The sequence below is a fragment of the Neolamprologus brichardi genome, chromosome 22 (genome assembly GCF_056152115.1).
Source record: "Neolamprologus brichardi isolate AB-2024 chromosome 22, ASM5615211v1, whole genome shotgun sequence".
In the NCBI taxonomy this organism is placed as follows: Eukaryota; Metazoa; Chordata; class Actinopteri; order Cichliformes; family Cichlidae; genus Neolamprologus; species Neolamprologus brichardi.
The window spans coordinates 29,084,443-29,110,512 of NC_142124.1; the positions used below are offsets into that span (position 1 = coordinate 29,084,443).

At 39.6% G+C, this 26,070-nt stretch overlaps 1 protein-coding gene across 1 annotated transcript; it reads right to left on the minus strand.

Annotated features, from left to right (window-relative positions):
- Positions 1–234: 234 nt before the first annotated feature.
- LOC148096809 (putative C-type lectin domain family 20 member A) lies at positions 235–2,221 on the minus strand. The gene is made up of 3 exons (XM_087834839.1): positions 2,182–2,221; positions 675–1,037; positions 235–578 (listed from the first exon to the last, which is right to left on the minus strand). Exons 1-3 carry the CDS (start codon positions 2,219–2,221, stop codon positions 235–237), a joined length of 747 nt encoding a protein of 248 aa, XP_087690965.1.
- Between the last annotated feature and the right edge of the window lie 23,849 nt (positions 2,222–26,070).

Genomic DNA, 26,070 nt, shown 5'->3' on the forward strand with positions numbered 1-26,070 from the left:
AGTTGAATATGCATTGTTGATAAGATACGTTCCTGCTGTTGAACTTCCTGCTGCTGGATCTCTGCACTGTTCATGTTCCCCTCTGACTGAATCTTAACTTTCAGTATCGTTTGATTTGTTACTGCTATAGAATTAAGTGCATTACACACACAGACACACACCACCAACAACAAAATGAAAAACATTAGCATTAGCACATAATGGCGGGATACTACAGTGTTTGTATTTAGGACCTCACCATTGAAACAGAAGAAAGAGAATCTGGAGTCCATCATACCACTTCCACAAGTCTAAATTAATCAGTGCGCAGGATTGTTGTAATAAGTAGTTATTAGGTTGAGAAGGGCCCCAGTTAGTGAACGTGGAGGTACTGTTGTCAGACCAGAAGGTCCAGGGATCTCTGTAGAGGCCGACCAGTATCTGTGTAAACCCTGATCCTGTCAATGCCAGAGCTATGTTGGATTTTTCCCCATTGCTTCTTATGCTGGCCAGGTCTGTGTGGTGTGTCCTGCAGTATGACTGAGCTTTTGACCAGGTTTGTTTTTCCTTCACTAAGATGTAAATTGTTGTGCCATTGGCTTTGAGAGGTTTAAGAGAAAACAGGTGTCAGAACAGGTGCATCGTGCTCATGTTATCTTAAACTGGTAGGGATAAGTCCTTAGACTTTTTCTTACCATCAAAACACAGGAAAGGGTAAGGAGTATCACAAGGCGCATCGTGTTGATTTCCATTTAAATTGTTTGGCTGACCTTTAAACCAGGTCAAAAATTCATGTTTGCCATCAATATAAATACTCTTATCCCCCATGGACCACTTCCAGCTGTAAACATTATCATAGAGCCCTATCCATGCCCCAGCAACATTGATGTCATTTCTGTTTTGTACCATTGTCATAAGCAACTCGTTGATGTCACTGTTGAAGATGGTGACCATGTCAGTAAAATTTTCTCCGCAGCAACGTTGAGCTTCAGTCCAGCTCATTCTCTGGTTCACAAAGAGATATTCTCTGGCATAGGGAAAAGAAGTAGAAAGTCCTGCTGAGAAACAGAAAAAGGCTTTATTTTAAGACTGATATAATGAAGACTGTATAATAATCTTTTAATCAAATATTCATAATTAAATAATTCAGGTTAATAGTCTTACTGTATCAAACTACATACAGTAATAATGTTCGTGCAACCGTGTACAATCAATGTACATGGTTGATACACCAATACTCCAAATGCAGTATTGGGAAGACCAAGTGAACAAACAAACAAACAACCAAAAAAAACCTTAACTTTTATTCTAAAACATAAAACAAGATAAAGATTCATTTTCACGCTCTCGCAGGTAGCTCTCTCCGCCGGGAGAGAAATCATGCTTGTGCAAATAAACGTATTTTTGGAGGCTGAGCCCAAAGGAGGACGCAGTCCTGATGCGATTAGTCGCTTTGATGGACACTGCGTTATGAATTTAGTGACATCACACAGTTATTGACAATTATTCGAATGCACATCCAATAAACTCACCGTTCAAGAAACCAGTATAGTGACACAAGCCAGGATTGAGCCATGCTTTCATGTTGTTTAAGGCACATTCTGACCCTACTATATGAATATTGCAGCAGAATTCAGACCACGCAACATTTTTCCAATATTTTTGTTGAATCTGTGCAAACTGTAGCCTCAGTTTCCTGTTCTTAGCTGACAGGACTGGTAACTGTTATGGTCTTCTGCTCCTGGAGCTCATTTACATAAAGTATTCAATATGTTGTGTATTCAGCAATGCTCTTCTTTGTACCTCGAAATGAGTCGTAGTAAGTGGTTATTACTGTTGCCTCCCTATTACCTTAAAGTAGTCTAGAGATTCTTCTTGCACTTCGGGCAAAAACAAAAAATATTTACCCTAGACAACTGCTGGTCACTGGATATTTACATTACACTTTTCCAGATACTTTAGATAAAAGAAATTGAACAGTTGTACCAACCATAACCCTCAAATATACCTGAGTGCACATTTATTCCTGTCAGAAATCTTAATTCTCCCAGATTTCTTATCAGTTAAGCTGTTTTAGTAATAAATGTTGTGCAGCAGACCTTCAAGGGCCCAATATTTTCTATAAAAGCATTTCATACATTCTCACAAAAAGACTTTATCAGTAAGTCTATAAACTGTAGTTCTTATGTCTGAGATACTGACCTGACAGCAACAGGAGGACCAGTATGTTTATTTCTCCCATTCTTGGCTTCACTCTCTATAACAGACACAGCAATCATCATTATTATTTCACCATAATTATAATCATCTGCATGATAAGCTTTTGTTACTATTATGCAGACCTTGATCTCCAATATTAGATTGAACAATTCAGAAACAAAATGACAGATTTGAATAGTTACATTTTAACATTAACATACACACTGATATAGAATCAATATTTTGAACGCATCCCACCACCCCACAAGAAGATTGTTGACTTCTCTTTATTTTCAAATGTTTGCATTGTTTGAAAGTTAAGACAGCTCAGCACAGCATGTTTTAACCTTTAAGTGGTTCACCATCCCCGTTCTCATGGTAACTCTGGCTGTTCTTCCAAAGTATTTTGACATTTGTCTGTCCTTTTGACAGCATGAGTCTCCAACCAGCCAATATACAGTATTTTTCATGAACACTATTTTATCTAAAGTCTGTATATTTTCACTGAACTGTTTGCCTGCTATAAAATCTGCTGCTGGATCATTTTTCTTCATGTTTGATTTGACTGAGATTTTTGGCTTTTGATTTGTCAAAAAAAAAATCAAACTTGAAACTTCAGTTTTGTCTAAATAGCGCTTCAGTAGTTATAATTATTCTAGTTACAGCAAGAAAAAAGCAGAGAAAGTCCGAAAAGAGGAAGTCTACATTGGACTCTCGCTCATGAAAGTTGGGTTAAAATATAGTTTCCCAAAAAAAAAATCATGCCATTGGTAAGTTTTAAATCTAACAGCCTTATTGGCATTGCCATTTCATGTCTGTCTTTAATACTACTGACCTGAGAGCAGCAGGATAACCAGAATATTGCTTTTCTAAATTTCCCATTATGTTCTTCACATATATAGTCAACATTATGTTTTTTGCTCCATTTATCATTAACTTAGTGCTTTATCTCTCTGTATTTGAACGGATGGCTCATTTTATGTACTTTAGACTAATTCAAGTCTATAATGTCTTAGCATTTATATCAGCTACCCCCAGAAATGATAAACTGAAACTTCTACACACACACACACACATAGATATTTCTGAATACTCTGCCAGCCACTTTGTAATGGCGTTCCATGGATGCACTGCTTGCTAGTCTCTTGCATCCTGCTGTTATGTGCTGGATTGTCTCAGGGGCGACTTTGCACAGCCTGCATCTGGTGTGTTGCTGGTGCAGTAGTACATGCCACTGGTACATGCAGCACAGGGGCCTGTCCTTCCCTAAGTCCTCTTCTTACTCCTCTCAGGCTTCTGCTGCCTGAGGTATTCACTAAGCAGTTGGTCAGTTGTGGCAATCTTCCTGATCCACTTATGGATCTTTTTTGTTTGATCCTGGAGTTGTTGTGACACTCACTAGTCCTCTGTCTCCTTCATTTTGCTGAGTGCACAGTGTCAGGGTGCTGGACTTGGGGTAAAACCCTCCACACATGGTAAGGAGCTTGTCTTTGATGTTAGCGGCTCTCCTCCTCTTGCCAGCTTATTTAGTGGCCTCTTCATGGTTCCCATCTGACTGCTAGATTCCAAGGTACATGTAGCTACCCTCAATGTCTGCCATGTTGCCTTGTGGTAGTGCATTTCCCTCAGTTTTAACTACTTTCTCTCCCATTGATAGCATCCGACTACATTTCTCCAGTCTAATTCCACAAATGATCTTATGGAGTGATGAATCCAAAATTAAAGTTTCTGGTTCCAATCATTGTCAGTGATCAGGAGAATGCCCATCTGTAAAACACAGTGGAGACTCTGTTGTGATTTGGAGCTGTATTTCGGGCAGTGGTGTTGGTTATCTTGTCAAAATTGATCTAAGTATGAAAAGTACCGTCAGACTTTGGTCCACTATGCAGTGCCATTGGAAAAAGATCTGATGGGATAACAGTGATCTAAAACACACTACCAATACCTGAAACAAAAAGATACAATTGCTATAGATCTGATCTGTGTCTATTATTTTACATGTGATCAGTCAATAAATCAGTTGTATTGGAATTACAATTTACTTCTCTGGTTTGGGGTTAGAGCTGGGGTCATCATTGATTAGATATCATATGTTCACATCGGGTTTTTTTTTTTTTTTTAAAGATGATGCATTACGTTTATTCACACGCTATAGAAAGTAAATCTGTTACATTTATTTTACATTACCCATCAAAATAGCCCGAGATTCATGGACACATAATTACCAAGTAAACAATATAATTCTTAGACTACATGCCTACACAATGCCCAAATCTATGTCCTAACGAGGACACAGCCACATCCTTCTTTTAGTGTTTAAGAATTACCACAAACCAGCTTCCACTGTTTAACAAGCAACTGGTACATTTGTTACATTTTGCACATTATATTTGTTGCCTGGTGAAAATCAAGCTTTTGGTGCTTAGTTGGGGTCAGCATACACCGAGTTGCCTGGAAAGGTTTGATCCTGTGTTTGCAGCAATGGGTAGCTGTTGGCTCTTTTTTTTCTTCTTGTTGTCCTTGCTGCAATAAAAAATAAATTATATTTTTAAACCCCTTCCTCCAACCAAAATTGTTGATCATTCTCCTATTTCCTCATCCTCCACAGAAAATGTCAGCAGATGTTAGAGCATGTAAAAATGGCAAGCACTGTGCTTGGGGCTCTGTTGACCTCTATGTAACCTCATTTTTGGTCATGTAGTCACCATTGCGTGCTTGTTGCTTTCAGCCCAATGCAAATTATAAGGAAAATCATATTATTAAAATGAAAAAGAAACACAAATGCAAACAAATCCATGTGTGATGGTAATAACAGGAAGTCACATGCGTATTACAGCACAAGATTTTGCATGTCATTTGAATGCTTTAGATATTTAGCATTGTCTGTTTTTTTTTTTTTACAGGACTGGAAAAATGCTACTATGCTGAAAGTGAAATAAAAGAGATTCTCAGCTTTTTTGTATTTATGGACATTTAACAAACGTGATGGCTCAAAGTTTTGGCCTTTTTAAGTGGGAATTTGTGTTTTCGGCATACATGGAAACCAGTGTTAGGGAGTAACGGAATACATGTACCGCCGTTACGTATTTAAAATACAAAATATGAGTAACTGTATTCCGTTACAGTTACCGTTTAAAAAGGTGGTATTTAGAATACAGTTACTTTGTTGAAATAAATGGATTACACGGCGGTACTTCCCTGTTTCATATTGTGGCGGGTCAGGACTGTTTGGGTTTTGTTTGACAGCTACGTTCTGTTGTTCAAGGTGGCAGCGTTACGGTTGCCATGGTTACAGGGTGACGCTCTCTCTCTGCGTGTTTCCTGGGTGAGAGAGCGCTTTTTTGTTGTTGTTGTGCTAAGCTAATAGGCAGAATGCTACAGGTATAGCTCTAAAGAATGTAGCATCATAGGCAGTGTAGTCCGTGCTGCAGGGAGAATGGACTGCCATACCCGTTATGTGTCTGTGAGCGAGGGAGGGATAAAAAGAAAAAGTACGAGCTGTCATCGAGCAAAAACGGGAGCTGGAAGCATGTAAATATAATAATAACCACTGCAGCCAAGAAGAGTGCCTGACGAGCCCAGTTGTAAGTAAGCTATTAAGACTCGACTGTACACCGTGTTCGTGTTTTCCTCCAAAAACAATAAGTTCCGTTGGAGCAGCCTTTCAACGCCTCTCTCTGTCTCTCGCAAGCAAAGTTGACCCAGACAACAAAGTAAAGCTATTTTTCGGCTACGAGCCCGACACAGAACCCACCGCATTAGCTAGAGGTCCCTTCACTACGGTTCGGAGCCGCGGACCTTCAGTAACAGTAATAAATCACAGCAATAGTACATTCACGTAGTTGTAAACAGCATGATAATATATTAAGTAATCCAAAGTATTCAGAATACGTTACTCTCATTGAGTAACATAACGGAATACGTTACAGAATACATTTTGGGGCATGTATTCTGTAATCTGTAATGGAATACATTTTAAAAGTAACCTTCCCAACACTGATGGAAACAAGCATAACTACAGGAAACAAACTTTCAAGTTTCAGTATGTCAGTGTTTTTGACATATGAGGAGAGAGTGGTATTACATGTAGTCAAGGTCGCTAACTGGATGACAACCAGTGGACAATTGAATCAGATGGTATGTATCTTAATCTTTAGGCTGCTGAAGTGCCCTGTTTCATGGATTATGGATTTGTATTGCTATGACGTTCATGTTGGCTAGAAGGATGTGATGTTTTTTATCCCCTAGTTTAAAGATGTTGACTGAAATAGAAATCAATTTCACCACAGTGAGAGTGTAAACAAGTGACTACATCTGTAAAACTGCTTTGAAAAGGTTTATAAGTGTACTGGATATGATGATAATGGGAAGATGGGTAACATCTTGATCTGCTCTGCTAGATAATCATTACCACCTGTGCTTTGTGTGTATAAATAAAGTAGACAGAATGCTCTACTAAAACACATGGATCCCCTTATAACCTACTTGGATCTTCACAGGAGCACATTTTGTAGAAGGTAGATATGAATAAACCATTATCCCAATTTCACTTATGTGCCATTTTACCATATAAGTACTAGATTGGGTATTGGAGTAAGCATTGCTATAACTATAGGATGGTATTCTCATTGTGTCCCTGAGACTCAAACTAATATTAAGTGAATCATAATAAAGGAGGAAAATTCAGGAAACACTAGAGACACATTCTTGTAGTTTAAAGCTGAATTGTGTGGGAGGTTTGCAGTCATTCCACTTAAAGTTAGTAATCCAATATTGGTGCAATTTCTGAAAATGTTTATTGTTTCTAAAATTGCACAATCCTGCAACAACAATGAGGACAAAAGAGCAGTTTTCCTCACCTATTCAGATTTAATATGTGAGTCAAACACACTCATGCATGACCAAATCAGCAAAAAACACATTCACATCATTTTGGGAGAGATTCGTTTGATTTTTTACGTATTAGCATTTGGATCAAGCAGTGACGGTGGAAAGACAAAGGAGGAAAATAATGCCTCAAACAAGCCCCCTGCAGACACTGAAGGCAGGCATGCTGACACAAATAAATCAGAACTCCAGCCAGGCAGGAGAGGCGTATTTCACACTCAAGGAGTGGCCTACTCTGTGGAACACCAGGGATCATTAATCTCTAGGAGACAAGCCCTCTGGCCTGCAGCTGGCACAGGTAGACATGAAGCTGGCTAAGCCCAGGCCACGAGCCTATAACACTACTGGTCTCATTGTGCTATCAGCTGTCAGATAGTACAGAGCTGGGGCTGTTGACCTAGATGGAGGTGTACCCCAGCCAAGAGCCACAGACCCTGGGGCAGTGACAGCAGTGATATTTGAGCTGGATCTCGGCCTTGAGTGTTGATGGTTGGATCTCAAAAGAAAGATAAAAGAAGTCATCATTATTAAATCAATGATGATTTTAATTTTCATTTCATGTAACCAGTAATTGCTCTGATTCTTCTCCAAAGTTTCCTTTATTCTCTCACCAGTTTAGGAAGATCAGAGGAGACCACTGTCATGGTAATTCTCTCTTGATCTCTCATCAACTGGGAGTAAACTTCTGTGTCTTTTATGAATCTTTCCTCACTGAGATGGAGTGCAGATGTGTGTCAAATTAAAGCAAATTATGATGAAACTGAATTAAGCCTGCACTACTTCAAAACTCAAGCCAGATGACATAAAAGGAACTGTTTTTGACACACCAGCAAAACGAATGAGTGAAGAACAATTATATTTGATCAGGCTAAAATAGAGCCTGAAATTAAAAAGCATTTACAATGTGCTATTATGTATCTAATCCTACTAAAGATGATATCATAGTGCAACATTTCTTCAGGTAATTCAGGTGTTTGTGCTGCTGAGAAGTCAGACGTGCGTTTCTAACCTTTTCTATGAAATAGTCAAAGTTCAGAGTGACTGTGTGACTCATGCTGGGCCTGGGGTGTCAAAAAGCCGAAGCTACCTTGCCATACCTGGTGGCTATTTAATAGCATGATGTGAAATTACATACTGTTACGGGTAGAACAATTTTCTTTAGGAAGCTAATCTGATTAGTAATATATCTGTGATGTAGGTCCAGGGTGACGTAGGCCTCTCAGGGAACCTATCTCTCTGCTGTGCATGCACTAGTCATGGAGAAGTGCTTTTGCTGTATGTTGTCTGAGTCCTCTGTGAGAGCATGCTAACACCAGTAGCTCCAGCACCCCAAAGCACCCATTTTATGACTAAAACTGTTAGTAGCAAACTGGACACTGTGTTCAAGTCCTGTTGATGCAACCTTATGACATCTCTCTGCATCCCTCCACTTTGCCTTGTTAGCCCAAATGGGAAAGCTAGCTCCTAGCGACAAGCCAGGCTAATGTAAGGACACTCACATTAGCAGTTATCATAGATCTTCTGGTATGGTCAGGAGATACAAATCGTGTGGGATATAACAAGACAAAAAGGCTTAACATGCACTGACATGACACATAAAATTGCTTCCTCCACCATCCTGCTCACCTCAAGCCTCATCATCTGAACTGAAGTCAGGGATCTAATGGACAAAAACATGCATACAAAATGCTTATTTATGCCTGAGATTTTTGCAATTATTGATTTTCAGCAGATCAGACGTGACTGGACTGCTGACAGCAAATGCTAACAAGCTGTTAGCTAAGCTATAATTATGCCAGCTAACGCTAGGCTCAAATGTTAAACTGCATGAATGGTGTTGAGTTTAGCTAGCAGTCCAATTATGACTGAGGCTACAATTTCAGTTAGAGACCTGCTCCAGTCTTTGAGTCTGTGCCAGTCTCCAACTCTAGCAACATGCTTATTTGGAGACATAATGTCTCCAAATAAGTCCTGGGTCTTTCACTTCATTATTTTGCTTGACATCTACTGTGGTCGTCTACAGATGCAAAACTACAAAATGGTCTCTGTGTCCAATACTTATGGACTTAGCGGTATATGATTTTTGCAGGGTGACAGAACAGAAACAGAAACATGTAAGTGATCTCTCAAACAGCATAGTGCCTGCATCTCATGCAGAAAGCAAACACGGTACAGTGAAGTGGCAAGGGAAATTGCAATGGCAGGCTAAGACCAGCAATTTACTCCAAAACAAAATCACTTTGGCAGCTTCTCACATTCTGTTGATTTCAGCACTGCAGGCAAATGCCACCATACTCACTTCAGCTCCAGGTGTGTTTGTTCTACAGTGTTGATGCCAGATGCCAGAAGAGCTTAACGTGCACAGCTGGACCAGACTCAATTCAAGAGTTTTTCAAAGCTAGGAATAAACACTTAAACTACTATTGAAAGTAAAAACAATTAGCCTGAAATCAATCAGAGGATCTCATTGAGCAGTGACAGCTTGTTCAAGAAATAAATATATTAAAAGATTTAAGAAAATGGGAATCATGTGTAAGAAACACAAACATCACACTTCCCTGTGGTTTTACTGGTATACCCTTCATTGTGCAATTGATTCTCCTACTCCTTGACCATAGGCAGAAGCACTAAAAATTAAATTATTCAAAAGATATTATGGTGCACACACACTTTATGCTTCAGTTTTAATGAGTGAAATCCTAGTGTGGATTGCACCTATACAGTTAATTTGTTAATTTAACATGCTAATGTTATGTGACAACTTAGCACTCAACCGTGTCCAAATATGGCCATTTCTCGTTCCAAAAAACAATATGGAAAAGTTAAAAATGCTGACATTTTGGGGGTGTCCAAATTCATGGGCTGCATCCTCCTGAGGCCGCATGTGTAGGCCGATTACGTCACAGCGATGCGACGAAGGCTGTCCAAATTCATAGACTCCGACAAATGCGTCCTCCTTTTCCCCAGATTTGAAGGATGGGTCGGGTGTGTCCTTTGTGGCCCACCATATCCCAGAATTCATAGCACAGCCCAGCCAATTCCAGTTTCTAACAATGGCAGCATCAGTGTTTTATTTGTTCGTGAGTAAATCGGTTTGGCTGAGATTACAGCTGAATAAACGACAAATGGAAAACTGATTAAACAGAAATGTGAGATGATCGAGGATTTACGCCAGTGTCCTGTTACATTTTAGATAGCAAGGAGCAGACGGCCGAGTTTATTAAACTCCACCGAGACAGCTGGTGACGCAAAACTGAAGGCTAGACCGTCCTATTTCACAGCTGTTCACTTTCGGCCTGCCCAGCCTTCGGAGGACCCGGCCCATGTAGACCGCAAAGGCCGGGTCCTCAGGAGGATGCAGCCTATGAATTTGGACAGCCCCTAACTCTTAAACATGGCAGAAATCAATAGCTGATATCTCAGCAACCATGTCTAACTCTTATAGTCAGTCAGAGACATTAAATACACTGTTTGGAACAAAGTATTGGGCCACACCTCTTAATATTTGAAACAGTGCCAGAGATATATAAAATTATGCAGTCTACTTTTACAAACATTTGCAAAAGAATGAGTCGTCCTGAAGAGCTTACTAAGTTTAAGCGTACTGCAATAACGGCTATCCTTACAGCAAGTCAGTTTGTGAAATTTCTTCACTCCTAGATATTCCACAATCAACTGTAAGTAGTATTATTTCAATATGGATGCATTTAGGAATCAGTGTAGTTCAGCTACTGAATGGGAGAATAAGTAAAGTTAGACTGGGTTGCAAAGGGCTGAAGCACAGAGTGAGTAAGTCATCAACGCTATGCTGTAATGTGTATGTAGACCAGTACTTTTATGTATCTATTTTAGCTGGCGGAGTAACTTCACATGACCCACACTTCAAAATAATCCCCTTTCAGTTTATTTTGGTCTTTATGGACTTTGAAACAAGATGTTTTAGTTTCTTTAGGAACTTGGAGAAACAGCATTTGTAGCAATCTCAAAATATGTACTTTTGTCTGACAGGGATTACTTCTAACTTATTTATCTAAAACCTTCCTCAGAGTTAAAGCATAACATGTCCACTGTAACAATACAATGTGGTTGCTAGTACTGTACAAAGGTGCTGCAGGGGATAAGAGTTACAACTCCCAGCTCTGGCTCCATACTTTACACAAAGACACTGAAATTACACACACAAATGGGATTATGAAATCATCTAACATGTTCAACAGAAGTAAAGGAAGACTGGCACTTTCTACTGTAATGAGGATGGGGAACGTGGGATAGCCATTAGTCTTTGCAGTAACAACCAGTTAAGTGTATTATTGTTCTCTACAGGCAGAAATGTACCTAAAGATACTCGTAACACCTGTTTTAGTAAAAATGTCTTCATCTTAAACGTCTGGAACACATTCCTTGTATCACAGTGTTGTTAAAGACGCTGATTTATTCTAATCGAACACAAAAACGAGTCAATGTGACCCTTCCAAAGCCATTTCATTCCTCTGTATGCATTTCTTAATTCATGTGCAGGCTGCCTTTCTGAACCTGTGTGTTGCACATGTGTGACTGATGAATAGTGACTCACAGCCAGTGTAATACAGTCACCAAACCCCTTAAAGTCTCTTAGACAGGTTGGAAAAAATGTCACCATATGAAAATGTTCCAGATTAGAAAAAAATTTTTTTACACAAGCACTCGTGGCATAATTTGCACCACACATACATCACACTCGAAAAGATTTTTCACATGACACTGTCACACCAATTTGCCTATTCTCTCCTCAGCTCTCCTCTCTTCTCCCTCGCCCACCTGCTCCCTCGCTCCCTTTCACTAAACAGATGGAGGTGTCAGTGGATTTCCACCTAAGCGCAAGCCAGGGCGGAGCCACCGGGCCTATTTGCATGTTCAGGAGTGAGGAGCTGTCTGTGTGGGTCACAAAGGCTCCTCAGCTGACCCAGCTGTGTGGTCTGCCTCCACAAAGAGGTCAAGGGCAGGTGAGCTGTGACAGGGGCATGAGAAGCTCTGTGCTGCTTCTTTGTTAGCACAACCACTGGATGCACTCTCTGTCCTTGCTCTTGTCTTATAGAAGTGATAAAAATAAAGCGCTGTTTTTAGCTTACAGGTATAGTTCATTGCCCAGAATAAAATCTTGCCCTTGTTTATGCTGTTTTCGGGTTAATTTTGCTCCAGAAAGTGTCCGCCTGCTTCTGCCAGTGGCTAACATGGCCTCATCCTTTAAGCAGTGTGAGACTGCTGACACTGTTTATGATCCATTTTATACCATCAGTTCCTACTGAGTGACAAATAGGAACCAGTTAGCATCTGCCTCTGTGCATTCACATGTAAAACAAACCAAAATATACTGGAGTGGGAAACAAGTGTTACTGAAAAATAACTTCTAAAGACAAACAGAACTTTTAACAAGCAGCCAAAAACCAAACAATAGCAAGTATGCTTGCTAAGCTTCTGAGTAAAGTTTAACCAACCAAACTCTACCTTTAATCCGGTCTTTAAGTCTGACGTCATTAAATGGTAAATGGACTGGCTCTTATATAGCGCTTTTCTACTCTTCTGAGCACTCAAAGCGCTTTACACAACTTGTGCATTCACCCATTCACACCCATTTGCACAAGCACATTTCTCTAGGTGCTTTCTAGATAACATTCACACACATTCATACTCCGATGGATGCATCGGAGAGCAATTTGGGGTTAGTATCTTGCCCAAGGATATTTGGCATGCAGACTAGGGGAAGCCAGGAATCGAACCACCAACCTTCCGATCAGTAGATGACCTGCTCTACCACCTGAGCTACAGCCATCCATTAGCCGTTTCCGGGTCCAAACTTTATGTCCCAAATTCAAAGGAACACTGCGGCATCACTGAGAGTTGAAAACTGTCTAAATTCTTTAATCTTTAATAAAATGATCAGTGTGGCTGCTCTACCAGGTGTAACAAGTTTAACATCCAGGCATCCATGAAAACAAGATTTATGAAATTTAACAGAATTAGAAGTTAGCAAGCTAGCTCACTAGTTTACACCTAAACATAATATACCATGTTCTGAATAAGGGATTTCTGAATAAATTAAGACCTACAGCTCTGCTATCACTTCCAACATAAATGAAGACATGAAACTAAACAGTAGTGACGTTTGTAGGGTTACTGAAGCCGGGCTAGCTGGTTTATAATGATGTGCTACGTGATGGCTAGCTACATAGCTATGGTTAGCATAATAAACACATTAGCACAGTGAAGCTGAAGGATGAACGCTAACTTTTTTTCCACTCGATGAAAGTTTCGTGAGGATTCCCGATGGTTAGAAACAAATGCAATCACATGGCAGGATGCTGTAAATGGACCTGACTTCAGTCGGGAGAACAACTGAGACAATCCATCCACAATATGAGGTTATTCATTAATATACTGCTGCATGGGCTGGGCTGTAGTTACATCATAAGATTTTAAAAACTGAACTTTAAAACAAATAGTGGTAATAAAAACCAAGTGAGGCCAACAGTGATCACTGCCTTTTTTAGGAGCTTGTTCAGATTAAACAGAACAAGATACAAAGCATTAAAACATGTTAAAAATATAACAGCCTTAATAAATGCAGAGTAGTTTGGACCAGGAAGCAGGGTTAATACGTCATCACTTAAAGACCGGCTAGCAAAATAAACAAAACTCTTATTGGTTTGGCAAGATTAGAAAATATATATATGTACTGTCCTCAGCACACAAGCATGTAGAATACGTAGCCTTTTCCTTTATTGTTTTTTAGAAGTGTATGTGTTCACAGATAAAGTTTTCCTTTAAACTACAATCACCAAATACACTCTTAGGCTTTTCCATAATATTGCACACGAGGCAGTGGTTCTGTAATTCTTGATTTGCTTCTATAAAACATTCTTGGTATTACCTCTTACAGCCTGGTTCAGTCACTTCATTTGGACAAATATGGTTGTCAATTCATGGTGTCAAGTAATTTCCTGTTTTTGCTTTGGTTTGTTTTGTTTTTCCCTCTGAAGTGTTTTCACTCCCTGTCTTTAACACTTCTCTCTGTGTTCAGTTATCAGTTATCACTATATATGTCACAGACTATACATACTTACTCCGTAACCATATAAAAGATAGACAAAGAAACTATCATGTCAATGAGCCTTGGCTTTTGATAGCAGTTAGTTTTCATCATGCTTCTTAATTTAACAATTTTCTGGAATTTGCCTTTTTGCTTTTTTTTCCTTCCCTGTTGGCTACCTACAGGTATATAACATCAGGCCGGTGTAATACCTTAATGGTATATCCTATTTGATACATGTAGCTTTAGTAAATTTTTAAGACATCTACATCATCAGTGTGATTTTTTCCCCCCTGAAAAACCTAAATAAATTGCAGAATGCATTTTTAAGCAATGAACTGAAAAGAAATGTTGTAGCAAAGTGTAGCAAATATGACACAAATTAAAACTTTGTCAAAAGGTTCAATTACCATTCCATTTTCAAAAAAATGAATTTTCAGTTATTTCATGGTTCAGGCTTTAAAAGGTTCAAGATTCAAACTTTTCAATTTACATAATTTTCTGTGTCCTGCTTTTGGATTTTGTTTCTGTTGATTCTGTTCCAACTGTAGTCCCACGTAAAACTTGACCACCAGATTATTGTTTTGAACTTGTCAGCGACCCATAAATCACTAATCATTCAATACCTCCCAGAATATTGCTGTTAGATACATATAAATACATACATATGCGGGACGTGGAAACACTGCCTGCTAGAATATTTTGTCACTGGAGACTTAAAAATATGTTAGTATATAATTTATACAGCCTGCTACTTACCACGTGGTACTTAAAGCAGCAGCCGGCTACTTACATTATGAAATACATTTTTTCACTGTCTGCTTTTTCACTCATTTTCAGTCCATGAGGCTAAAAACAAACATGGATAATTCTCTTCCCACATGAACATAGTAGTGTTATCAGAGTTATAAATCATTGCTGTGGGTTTTGTCAACACAGTGTGCTGGGCTGGAGTCAAATTCACGGCCTTGTATGTACGGTTATGCAAGACAGCTCTGTGACTTGCTTGTGGATTTTCTGGGTCGCTTTCACTCATATCTGTCTTTTTTCTATGTCTTCCTGTTCGTGTTGTTTTTCCTTCCCCCTGGAGATGTTACAAGAGCCAATATCCACTATTTACCTCATCCTCAAGTAATTTCTTCCTTTTAGTATATACCTATCTAGAACAAGAATAAATGGATGTGAAATTGTACTTGGTAGAAACTTCTGGGAGCACAGCATTGTTTTCTCTCATTTACTCACGCTTGCTTTGTGTTAAAACCCGTTTCTCAGAGGTGTCGAATTTTTTTTCCCCCACACAAGCGAGCCTTTCCAGTCATGTTAAGAAAATCCACGGGAATACATTAGCATTCTCTGTACATGTCATTATTTGTACAATTGTAAGTTGGGCTTGCTCTCCACAAACACTCATTAAAATGACAGAAACTGCTACTCCAGCCTGGTGCATCCTCTTGATAAGAACATGTGCCTTGGGCGGAATCACTCACATTTATTTATTTGGACCCCCATTAGCTGCTAGAAATATAGCAACTATTCTTCCCTGGGTCCACGAAAGTAAATATTACATCATAATTCAAAATCTTATAAATACATAAAGGTGAATAAACTAACAGAATTCACGGCAGAATGAGAAGACACAAAGAACATAAAAAATAGCTTAACGGCTAATGAGATATTAGTACAAGAGTTGGCAGGAGGTGCTGTTCTGTGTCATTAGTTTTCTTTTTTGGAAAACTGCTTTACTTGTTAAATGTGTGATGTATGAGGGAAAGACACTGTAGTAGGTTTTTTGAGGCAGCAAACCTTCTATAAATCAGTGCTAACTTAGTACATACAGTGCTGTGCAAAATGCTAAAGCCACCAGTTGTTTCTTTATATTTTGCTTCCAAGGAGCCAGACTTCCTCAAAGTGCTCTTTTAGAGCTTTTCTTTGGACACTGTCTGCTTTTTCACTCATTTTCAGTCCAGTCGTGGTTCTTGACCATTTTCAATGTTTCATTGTTGTGTGTTAAGACACTTAACACTGAATCACACAAGTGTAGCTAGGTGGGAAAGATGCTGTTCACCAGACAGCAGGACGTGGTTCTTGACCTTTGAAAATGGTCAACAACCACGACTGGACTGAAAATAAGTGAAAAAGCAGACAGTGTCCAAAGAAAAGCTCTAAAAGAGCACTCATTTTGGGGTATCCCTGTGAGCACAGGGGACATTAGGGAACATTATAGAGGCATGCTAGCTTCTTTGAACCAACCCAAGCTACAGTAGCATGATTCCAGGGACAGGTTTAATATCTTGAGGTAAATATTTTTTTCACACTGTGTCTGCACTAAATAGCCACTGTTAAGTGTTCAGTATTATTTTTAAATTCATAAAGTACATAAAGGTTAATCCTTGCCTGTTACAGTATGGATGGATACAGTACAGATGGATGTTAACAGAAATGTAAGAAAAAGCCTTGAAAGATGCTGGCCTGACAGCTCATCCCTTGGAAAACTGTGCAATGCATTTTCCTGAGTGGTTTTGAGTTTACATATTTATTATTTAACAAAATATTGTTATGTTTTGTACGTGCAAGCTTGTAAATGTATTTTGAGTAAGAGTTCAATTTTACTATTCTTTCATTTAAAAACACTGAAAAGCTAGGATAATGTAGACTATCATAGATGCGGGTTAAATTGTTGTAGGTATTCACCATTGCACAATATAAAGACAACAGTGCTGCAAATAGGCTAGGACAGTGTGTACATTTCACGCTTTGCCTCTCCAAAGCATGAAAAGGACACACATGCAGAAGTTTCAGTAAGTTGTAGTAATCTGCAGTAGCAACAGAAGGGGAGATGTTATTTCAAGCCAACATGAAAATAAGCATTTAAACAGTCATTACTAACACATTCACATGTAAATACATATTAGCCGACTAGCTTAATTGTTTCTGATATATTAAGGACCCTGGAATGAACTTCGTAGTTTTGGCTTTAAAACTATTATCGCCCCCTGCTGGTTATGCCACTTCTGCATGTACGTGCATTTCATGTTTTGGCAAAGCATGAAATGGACACGGTGAACTGGTGTGTCTATTACACGTTTTGCTGTGATACTGGGTTGTCTAAATCCCTCTCCACTGTAGACGTTGGGACCCCCAATCCTGGCTTTTGCAGACTGGCAAGAAATGGTAAATGAAACTGGCTGTGCTACTTTTCAAAGACTCAACTAGAAGCTTTCATAGATGAGACATCATGTAAATTTAGAGAAGTTTTCTTGGCCTTAATATGATTATGAACCATACAGAGGTTAATACAAAAATGGATGGCAGTCAATTAAATAAAAAGATTGCTCAAACCTTTCTGCATTGGTGTTGGAAAAAAATGTCATTTGCTTCAGTGGTTGAGGTTGTGTGCATTCTAATGATCGTTACAGTTTACAATATATTGTTTCACTTTACTGTGGACTAATTTAATTTTCTTTCCTTTTTGGTAGTGGCTGACCACATTACCAGACTGCAATCCAAGTTAATAATAATAATAATCCAATAGACTAGGATGGTTGTTTCTAGGAAGTGGCAGAAGCTGAAAGTAGGTCAGTTATGCCTCCTTCATCTCTAAAGTGCAATGTGCAGTTGGAAGACATGATACAGATCATTTCTAAAAGCAAGATTCAGTTGAATTTCTCAATTTCTTCTTAAAGTCATATAACCACCTCCTCATCTTCTTCCCCTCGTTATTTGAAAACCAAGTCTAAAAGCCTACACACACACACACACACACACACACACACACACACACACGCTCCCTACTTTATGCCACTCTAACTGACAAGAAAAAAAATGTGTTAACATATGGAGATTTCCGGTTTTGTCAGTGTCAAGCATCTTAAAAAAATAAACGATAAAAAAATGATGTTCAGCTGATGAGACAGATGGTTCATTAGAGAATCACAAGTATCCCGCTAAGTCTTCCACTTACTTCAGCAAAAGACACGAGAGGCTGAGACCCAGACTCCTGCAAGTTTGGTTTAGCGTGCATCCTGGTACTGTACCACGGAGGCGGCTTGATGTGACATGTGAATAAGAATTACAGTGAGCAAAGTTAGAATCTGTGCGATTTACTACAAACTGTCATGTAAAGAGCTTTATGTGAACCTGACCTACTGGAAATAAATGCTTTAATAATTCTGCATGTTTGCTCCATTTTTCATTCCCCTTTGTTTCAGTTACTTTATCTACATCTTCTATTTTGTTTCGCTTCTCTGCCTGGATAACTACCAGGTTTTAGTTTCCATGGCAACGTGATTTTTCCCCTCTGCAACTAAACTGCTGGAAACTCAGGGAGTTTAGATTGCAGCTACTTTGCAAAGCATTTCATTTGGTTAGGGTGCATATACTTTCCTTTCCTCCCACTTCTGATGAATTAATTTCTTACTTGTTTCTGACAGTCCTGCTTGAGGAGGACGAAGAAATACATGTGCACAGTGTAAAGAATATCAGGAGGACAACACACACACACACAATTAAAACCAACAATATTCAACAAACTTTACCCATTTCCAAGGATAAAGGGTATCTGTTGTATACTGCTGGATTAGGAAATGAATCAAAATGCAAATGGGCGCAGAATGAATGTTGAACAGACAACTGAATTGTGTTACGAGAATTACAGAATACAATATTTCTTCTTCAGCTTGATTCAATTTAGGGATGAAAAATCTCCCGCACCATTTTACGAATCCAAAATCAGACTACAGTGGCCATTAATTGCTGTTATGTGTACTGATACAAGTGAGTCTAAAATAGGCTTACTCATTTTATCTGCTACCTGAACAAGGTACTACAACTCTCTCCACCATGACTGTTGTGCATTGTCATTATCACTATAAATGCTTTTCAAAAATCTGGACTCCATGTTTTTGCTGTACTATTGTTTTAAAACACTCACACATTCATACAGTGCTTTTAAAATTAAACTAGTGCTTTTCCTCTTGCACATAACCATACTTCTCCTTCATCTGCAGCAGCTGTGTTACTCACTTTGTTTTCTCACAGTGTAGTTTTAGCTTCCTTTGTAAAATGTCCCTCTCTGCTGCCAGGACACTTGTCCATCTGTGAGTCTGTCAAATGCATCCAATGGCAGCCTTTCCATGTGAACGCGTAGGGGAAACTCTGGGTTAACTTAGCAGCTTCTTGCAAATTTTCAGTGAAACCAGACAATGGAAAGATAGTTAGGGTACTCTGAACCGGCCTCATAGTACAGAGCCCAGGAATTATACTGATAACCAGGAAAAGTACGTTAAAAAAGGAAAGTTCTAGAGTAAGAGAGCAGACCTGTCAAATATTTGTTAAGGAAACCATGTGGTAGCACACTTAAAGCCTGTTTTGTATTGTAAACTTAGCTTGGACAATTAGTGTTGCGTATTCAGATTCACTTAACCTAAGGCTAACTGGTAGCCATTGCAGCCTATGCTAACTGTTTTGTGATTTTGCATTTATGCTTCTGAGACCTGCATGCTGGCTGTACCTTAAAAGTTAGTTTGGACTAATTGTATTTTACTTTGGGCCAGTGTTGTCAACTCCTCAGTAAAGAAAATTGCTATTGGTTGTCCTAAAAGTAGCTAGAAGTCGCTAAATGACATCATCGCCTAATTTGCATAATTGGTCATGCTTATGTAATTGTAAGGAGAAAGAAATAACATCGTGGAAGTACGGAGCCCCGCAGGGGACATGGGAGAAAAAAAAATTAAGACGGACTTTTGCAAAAGTTTTGCAAGATCTCGCAATTTCCAAGGACATATATATATATATATATATATTGGGAATGGCATAGGCACCGATCGGTTTTCTATCGCCCATTTGCTGGGAGTAAGGGCACCTTTCGTTTGCGAGGTGCGCCTGCTGCTTGCGGCGCAGAGAGGAGAGGGCGGGGCGGCGGGGGATTTTCTGACCGGCTGGAGCAGCATCTAATAACCAACTCGCAAAATAAAACAAAATAAAAACAAACCAACAAACACGAAAACACCAGACATTATAATACAGACTTATAATTTGCACCGATGTTTTTTTGAAATTCTATACACGAAAAGTGAGCGCGAGAGCCCTCGGTGCACCTGCTTGCTGCTGAAGTCAAAGTAAACTTTATTGTCATCTCCGCTACAGTCCAGTATATAGAGAGACGAGACGACGAGGCTCCAGTTACAGCAGTGCAAGTAAACAAACAATATATATAAGAAGAGTAAGAAAATAAATATACACTTTAGGACTAGGGATAAAGGGATCAATAACAATTTAAAATTTACAGTTTGATGATTTAAAGTCTCACACACAAGCCGTCGAAAGGGGAGGGGGGCCGGCTGCTTCCAAATAGAGCACATTTCATTTATAATGTTGTAAATCCAAGCCCATTATGTATTCATGATTTGAATCCTGGGTTGTGTGAAATCTCAGAAATGCACCCTAGACAAAGTGAATCTGTGAACTAAGGTGTAGGTGTGTTAGATCATGTTGTGGTGATCCTTGGGTTGAGGGATGGGTGTTCATACTGGGTGTTCATTAAAACCAATGGAAGATGGACAAGAAAAGTTCAAAGCCATCAGGTCCTCAGTTTAGAAAAAAGAGAAAAGAAGAGGAAGAGAAACGAGCAAAAGATAAAGGTAAGCAGATGTGTCATTGGCAGGTCATGTATCCTGAAACAATCAGAATTAGAATCAGAATACTTTATTAATCCCTAAGGAAATTATGTGGGTTACAGTTGCTCCAAGAAGAAATGGTAAAAATAGTAACAGTAACAGACTAAACTCCAAACAATACATTATGTTACAGATTTTAATATTAATTAGTCATTGTCAATTGTAGATTTGTCCTGTTCTCATTGTATGACGTATTATGATGGCTGTTTGGTAGCCATTTGCATACTATGCATACTCTCTCTCTCTCTTCATATATGTGTGTGTGTACAACAGCTTTATGTTAATGTACAATCCATAATATGTTTTGTCTGTGTGTGTGTGTGTGGGGGGGGGAGGGCAGAGGGAGTGTTCGCCCAGGGCGCCAAACAGGCTAGCACCACCACTGCTATCAGCCGCCTGTGAGCGCTTTGGCACGGGCGAGGTGCCCACGGCAGCATGCGCTGCTTGTTGAGCGTAAGAGCGATACGTGCTTTCAAGTCAAAAAGTGGTCATAACTCTTCCTAATAACATCAGCAAAAGTCGCCAGATTTGTCGCTAGTCGCTTTTTAGAAAAAAAGTCACTAAGGGGGTCTGAAAACTCGCTAAATATAGCGACAAAGTCGCTCAATTGGCAACACTGCTTTGGGCACCAATTTTCAGTGGTAGTTCAAATTGTTAGCTATAATATTAAGTCCTCCTTTTAACAAGCTTGAAGTTTAAAAATTCTTGTACTTTGATAGCATGTTTTTGTGTTAGCACAACTTGTTGCCTGCTTTGATAGCGTTTTACTAAAGTGAGTCTTTTTGTACTGCGATTTAGAGAGGTTTGTGAAAGAGCCTCTAATGTTCAGCAACTCTTTGTTTGCACATAGAAGGATCTCTGTTATGTGGCAGACCAGTAGGGTGCTGGTATAGGGCCATTTACAGAAGGAAGAACTTTGTGTTGAAATAATCAATGCCCTGACTGAATAGGAATATTAGTTGAAAAGTTTCAGGAACCTAGTGGACAAGGTGACTTAGCCACTGAAGGAGATGAGAAAAAAAAAAGAGTTGCAGGAGGATGGAATAACAAAAGACAGAGAGGGTAAGCTGGAATGAGCTATGGTTCATGCTACAACTAATGATTGAGGCAAAGGAAAGGGAACAGTTAAGGCAACATGAGCTTGAACCCCAGAAAGTTATTTCTGTTCTTCTCATCCAAATGACTTCTTCAGTCTCAGCTGACTTGAGACGTCCCCAACCTTATATAAAGTATATGCAACGGTCTGTGAGCTCAGTTTCATGATCATGTGCAAATTGTTATTGACTATTGATTAGTGGGCATGAGTACCATTCATGAAGAGCTGGGGAATTGCTGCAGGCACAGCACTGTAAGAGGGCGAAAGATGCACCTTGGGCCCCCTCCTCAGTTCAGAAATGATTGTTCCTTTTTTACATAAATTGCTTCCTTGACTTACCATTAAACCCAGGTTCCCCCCCTTCGGGATGTATACATGCTCAATGAAAAATGGCAACTGGCCTGCAGGTGTAAATGGACTGCGAAGGTCTAACGAGTTAACCCTTCTGTGGTGTGCCATTTGCTTAGCCAATGGTTGTTTGTACAGTGGGGCAAAAAAGTATTTAGTCAGCCACCGATTGTGCAAGTTCCCCCACTTAAAATGATGACAGAGGTCAGTAATTTGCACCAGAGGTACACTTCAACTGTGAGAGACAGAATGTGAAAAAAAATTCCATGAATTCACATGGTAGGATTTGTAAAGAATTTATTCGTAAATCAGGGTGGAAAATAAGTATTTGGTCAATAACAAAAATACAACTCAATACTTTGTAACATAACCTTTGTTGGCAATAACAGAGGTCAAACGTTTACTATAGGTCTTTACCAGGTTTGCACACACAGTAGCTGGTATTTTGGCCCATTCCTCCATGCAGATCTTCTCAAGAGCAGTGATGTTTTGGGGCTGTCGCCGAGCAACACGGACTTTCAACTCCCGCCACAGATTTTCTATGGGATTGAGGTCTGGAGACTGGCTAGGCCACTCCAGGACTTTCAAATGCTTCTTACGGAGCCACTCCTTTGTTGCCCGGGCGGTGTGTTTTGGATCATTGTCATGTTGGAAGACCCAGCCTCGTTTCATCTTCAAAGTTCTCACTGATGGAAGGAGGTTTTGGCTCAAAATCTCACGATACTTGGCCCCATTCATTCTGTCCTTAACACGGATCAGTCGTCCTGTCCCCTTGGCAGAAAAACAGCCCCATAGCATGATGTTTCCACCCCCATGCTTCACAGTAGGTATGGTGTTCTTGGGATGCAACTCAGTATTCTTCTTCCTCCAAACACGACGAGTTGAGTTTATACCAAAAAGTTCTACTTTGGTTTCATCTGACCACATGACATTCTCCCAATCCTCTGCTGTATCATCCATGTGCTCTCTGGCAAACTTCAGACGGGCCTGGACATGCACTGGCTTCAGCAGCGGAACACGTCTGGCACTGCGGGATTTGATTCCCTGCCGTTGTAGTGTGTTACTGATGGTGACCTTTGTTACTTTGGTCCCAGCTCTCTGCAGGTCATTTACCAGGTCCCCCCGTGTGGTTCTGGGATCTTTGCTCACCGTTCTCATGATCATTTTGACCCCACGGGATGAGATCTTGCGTGGAGCCCCAGATCGAGGGAGATTATCAGTGGTCTTGTATGTCTTCCATTTTCTGATGATTGCTCACACAGTTGATTTTTTCACACCAAGCTGCTTGCCTATTGTAGATTCACTCTTCCCAGTCTGGTGCAGGTCTACAATTCTTTTCCTGGTGTCCTTCGAAAGCTCTTTGGTCTTGGCCATGGCGGAGTTTGGAGTCTGACTGGTTGAGGCTGTGGACAGGTGTCTTTTATACAGATGATGAGGTCAAACAGGTGCCATTCATACAGGTAACGAGTGGGGGACAGAAAAGCTTCTTACAGAAGACGTTACAGGTCTGTGAGAGCCAGGGATTTTCCTTGTTTGAGGTGACCAAATACTTATTTTCCACCCTGATTTACGAATAAATTCTTTACAAATCCTACCATGTGAATTCATGGATTTTTTTTTCACATTCTGTCTCTCACAGTTGAAGTGTACCTCTAGTGCAAATTACTGACCTCTGTCATCATTTTAAGTGGGGGAACTTGCACAATCGGTGGCTGACTAAATACTTTTTTGCCCCACTGTATATGATTGTCGGCAATGCTCTCTGCACTCATACACGTATGTTTGTGCCAGCGGAACTGATCGCTGGGTTGGGACAATTTATGGCATTCCATGTTTTGGGGCTTGAAAACCATAGAGACATGGTCTTTTGAATGCTCCTGACACATAAGACACATATCAGAATTTTAGCTTCATATTAAAAGTATTCGATCGAGTGCTCTAGTTTATGGCTGTGGAACATAAAGTTTCTAGTGCTTACCTTACTTAAAGTAAAGGACCCCTGCTACACAACGTCCATTCTACACAAATCTGACCTTAATCCCGGTCCAAAGTCTAATGACAGATATGCTTTTTTTGCTGTTGGCCATCTGTGAATTCATGCAGAAGTCATTGCGGTTCAGTCCTGCACCATTAGGGGTCAGTTGAAGTTTCTGAATAAGTTGTTAATGGCAGATTTTCCACCTTACGTTTCTGTCCTAGTCTATTTTTCTTGCACAGACAGCTGTGAGTTTGTTACAAAGTTCATCTATGACAATGGGAGCACTCAATCACAGTTTATCAGAGGTTCATGTTAATGAGTTAACCTCACTGGTGTAAGGCCAGATATTTCTGTAGTGTAAAATACAAGCAGTGAATACATCAGTCCATGCCAAACATGTGAGGGAATAAAAGGTTGTGCAGTGACAAGGTCGTGTTACTGGGTAAACTGCTAGCCTTTGATACTTAGCTTGCCCTTCATGCCTAAATTGGATGAAAGTGACATGGGTAATCACTTACACATGACAAAGTGGGCCAAACTATTAATCAAGGAGTGGTGGTGAAATAAATTTATTGAGGAGCTAAAACGAAAGATATAGATCAGGACTGCTTTCACTTTCTGATAAGAGTGCCCTCACAAAATGAGTGTGTGTCTTTACTTGTGTCAGATATTAGTAATTCAACAAAGCTGTAGCTTTAGTCACTGTTGATACTGCGTTTAAAAAGCTCTGACAGCAATTTACATTTTAAGGAAATAAGCATACCCGGTCCATTAATATGATAATATCAGCCACCCAACCACTGCTACAATGGCTCTCATGCATGGAAAGTAATTGTCCATTTATTCAAAATCCTTTCCCTAAGTAATATATTCAAATTGATTGAATTCTGCTGTAGGCACACTGAAAGCTAATATGTTGATACTCTTTGGGGTTTGGGGGCATTCACTGTCAATTATTTAATAAAGAAAACTAATCAAAGGGTGCCACAAAACGTAGCCATTTACCCAAACAATGGAGAGATATTTCACGCTGAGATGAAATACTGCGAATATTCCCTCAAGTCGTTACTAAAATCATAATTCAATCAAGCAGACAGTTATTTCTGGTTCTGGAGGTTAAAAAAGGAGGAAGTTGGAAATGATGACTGGAGACTATCTGTGCTGTGGCTATAAGAAACAAGAAATTCAACTAAATCAGTAAAAAAAAAAAAGAACAACAACAACAATCTCTGTCTGCTTTAGCTCATATATTCTCAATTCCTCAGTTGCACTTCATGGACTTGGAGTTGAACATCAGTTGTGAGAGATGTGCATTCTCTGACCGCTTGCTGGTAGTTACTGTGAAATACATTACTAAAGCCTCATTAACATAAGCTATGAGATCAGTTTCAAGTGACTCCTGGTAAATGCTGGTATCTTAGGAAAAATATTAGTGCTGTCAGCTTTAATCTTGTTAAAATGACGTTAACGCCATAACCGCATTAACGCGGCAATATAATATTAGTTAATACTACCTTTGCTTAATATTTTTCCTAAGATACCAGCGTTTACCAGGGAGTCACTTTCCACAACCAATTGGAGAGTGATTGCTGAAGGTTGCTGGCAGGAAATTGGTTGCAAAGGGGTATATAGTGTTGCAACAAAAAACCCTCTTTTGACTTTGGTAGCTGGCAGGTTGCTCCAGTAATTTGGATGCAAGATGCAAACGCCTGTAAAATACTCACTACACAGAAGTGAAACTATGAAAAGCTTGGTGCAAACCAGAAATCAGCTCACCTTCATTGGTTGCAATAGTAGGGCACACATTTTGCATAATATAATATTGGAATAGAATGGAATATTC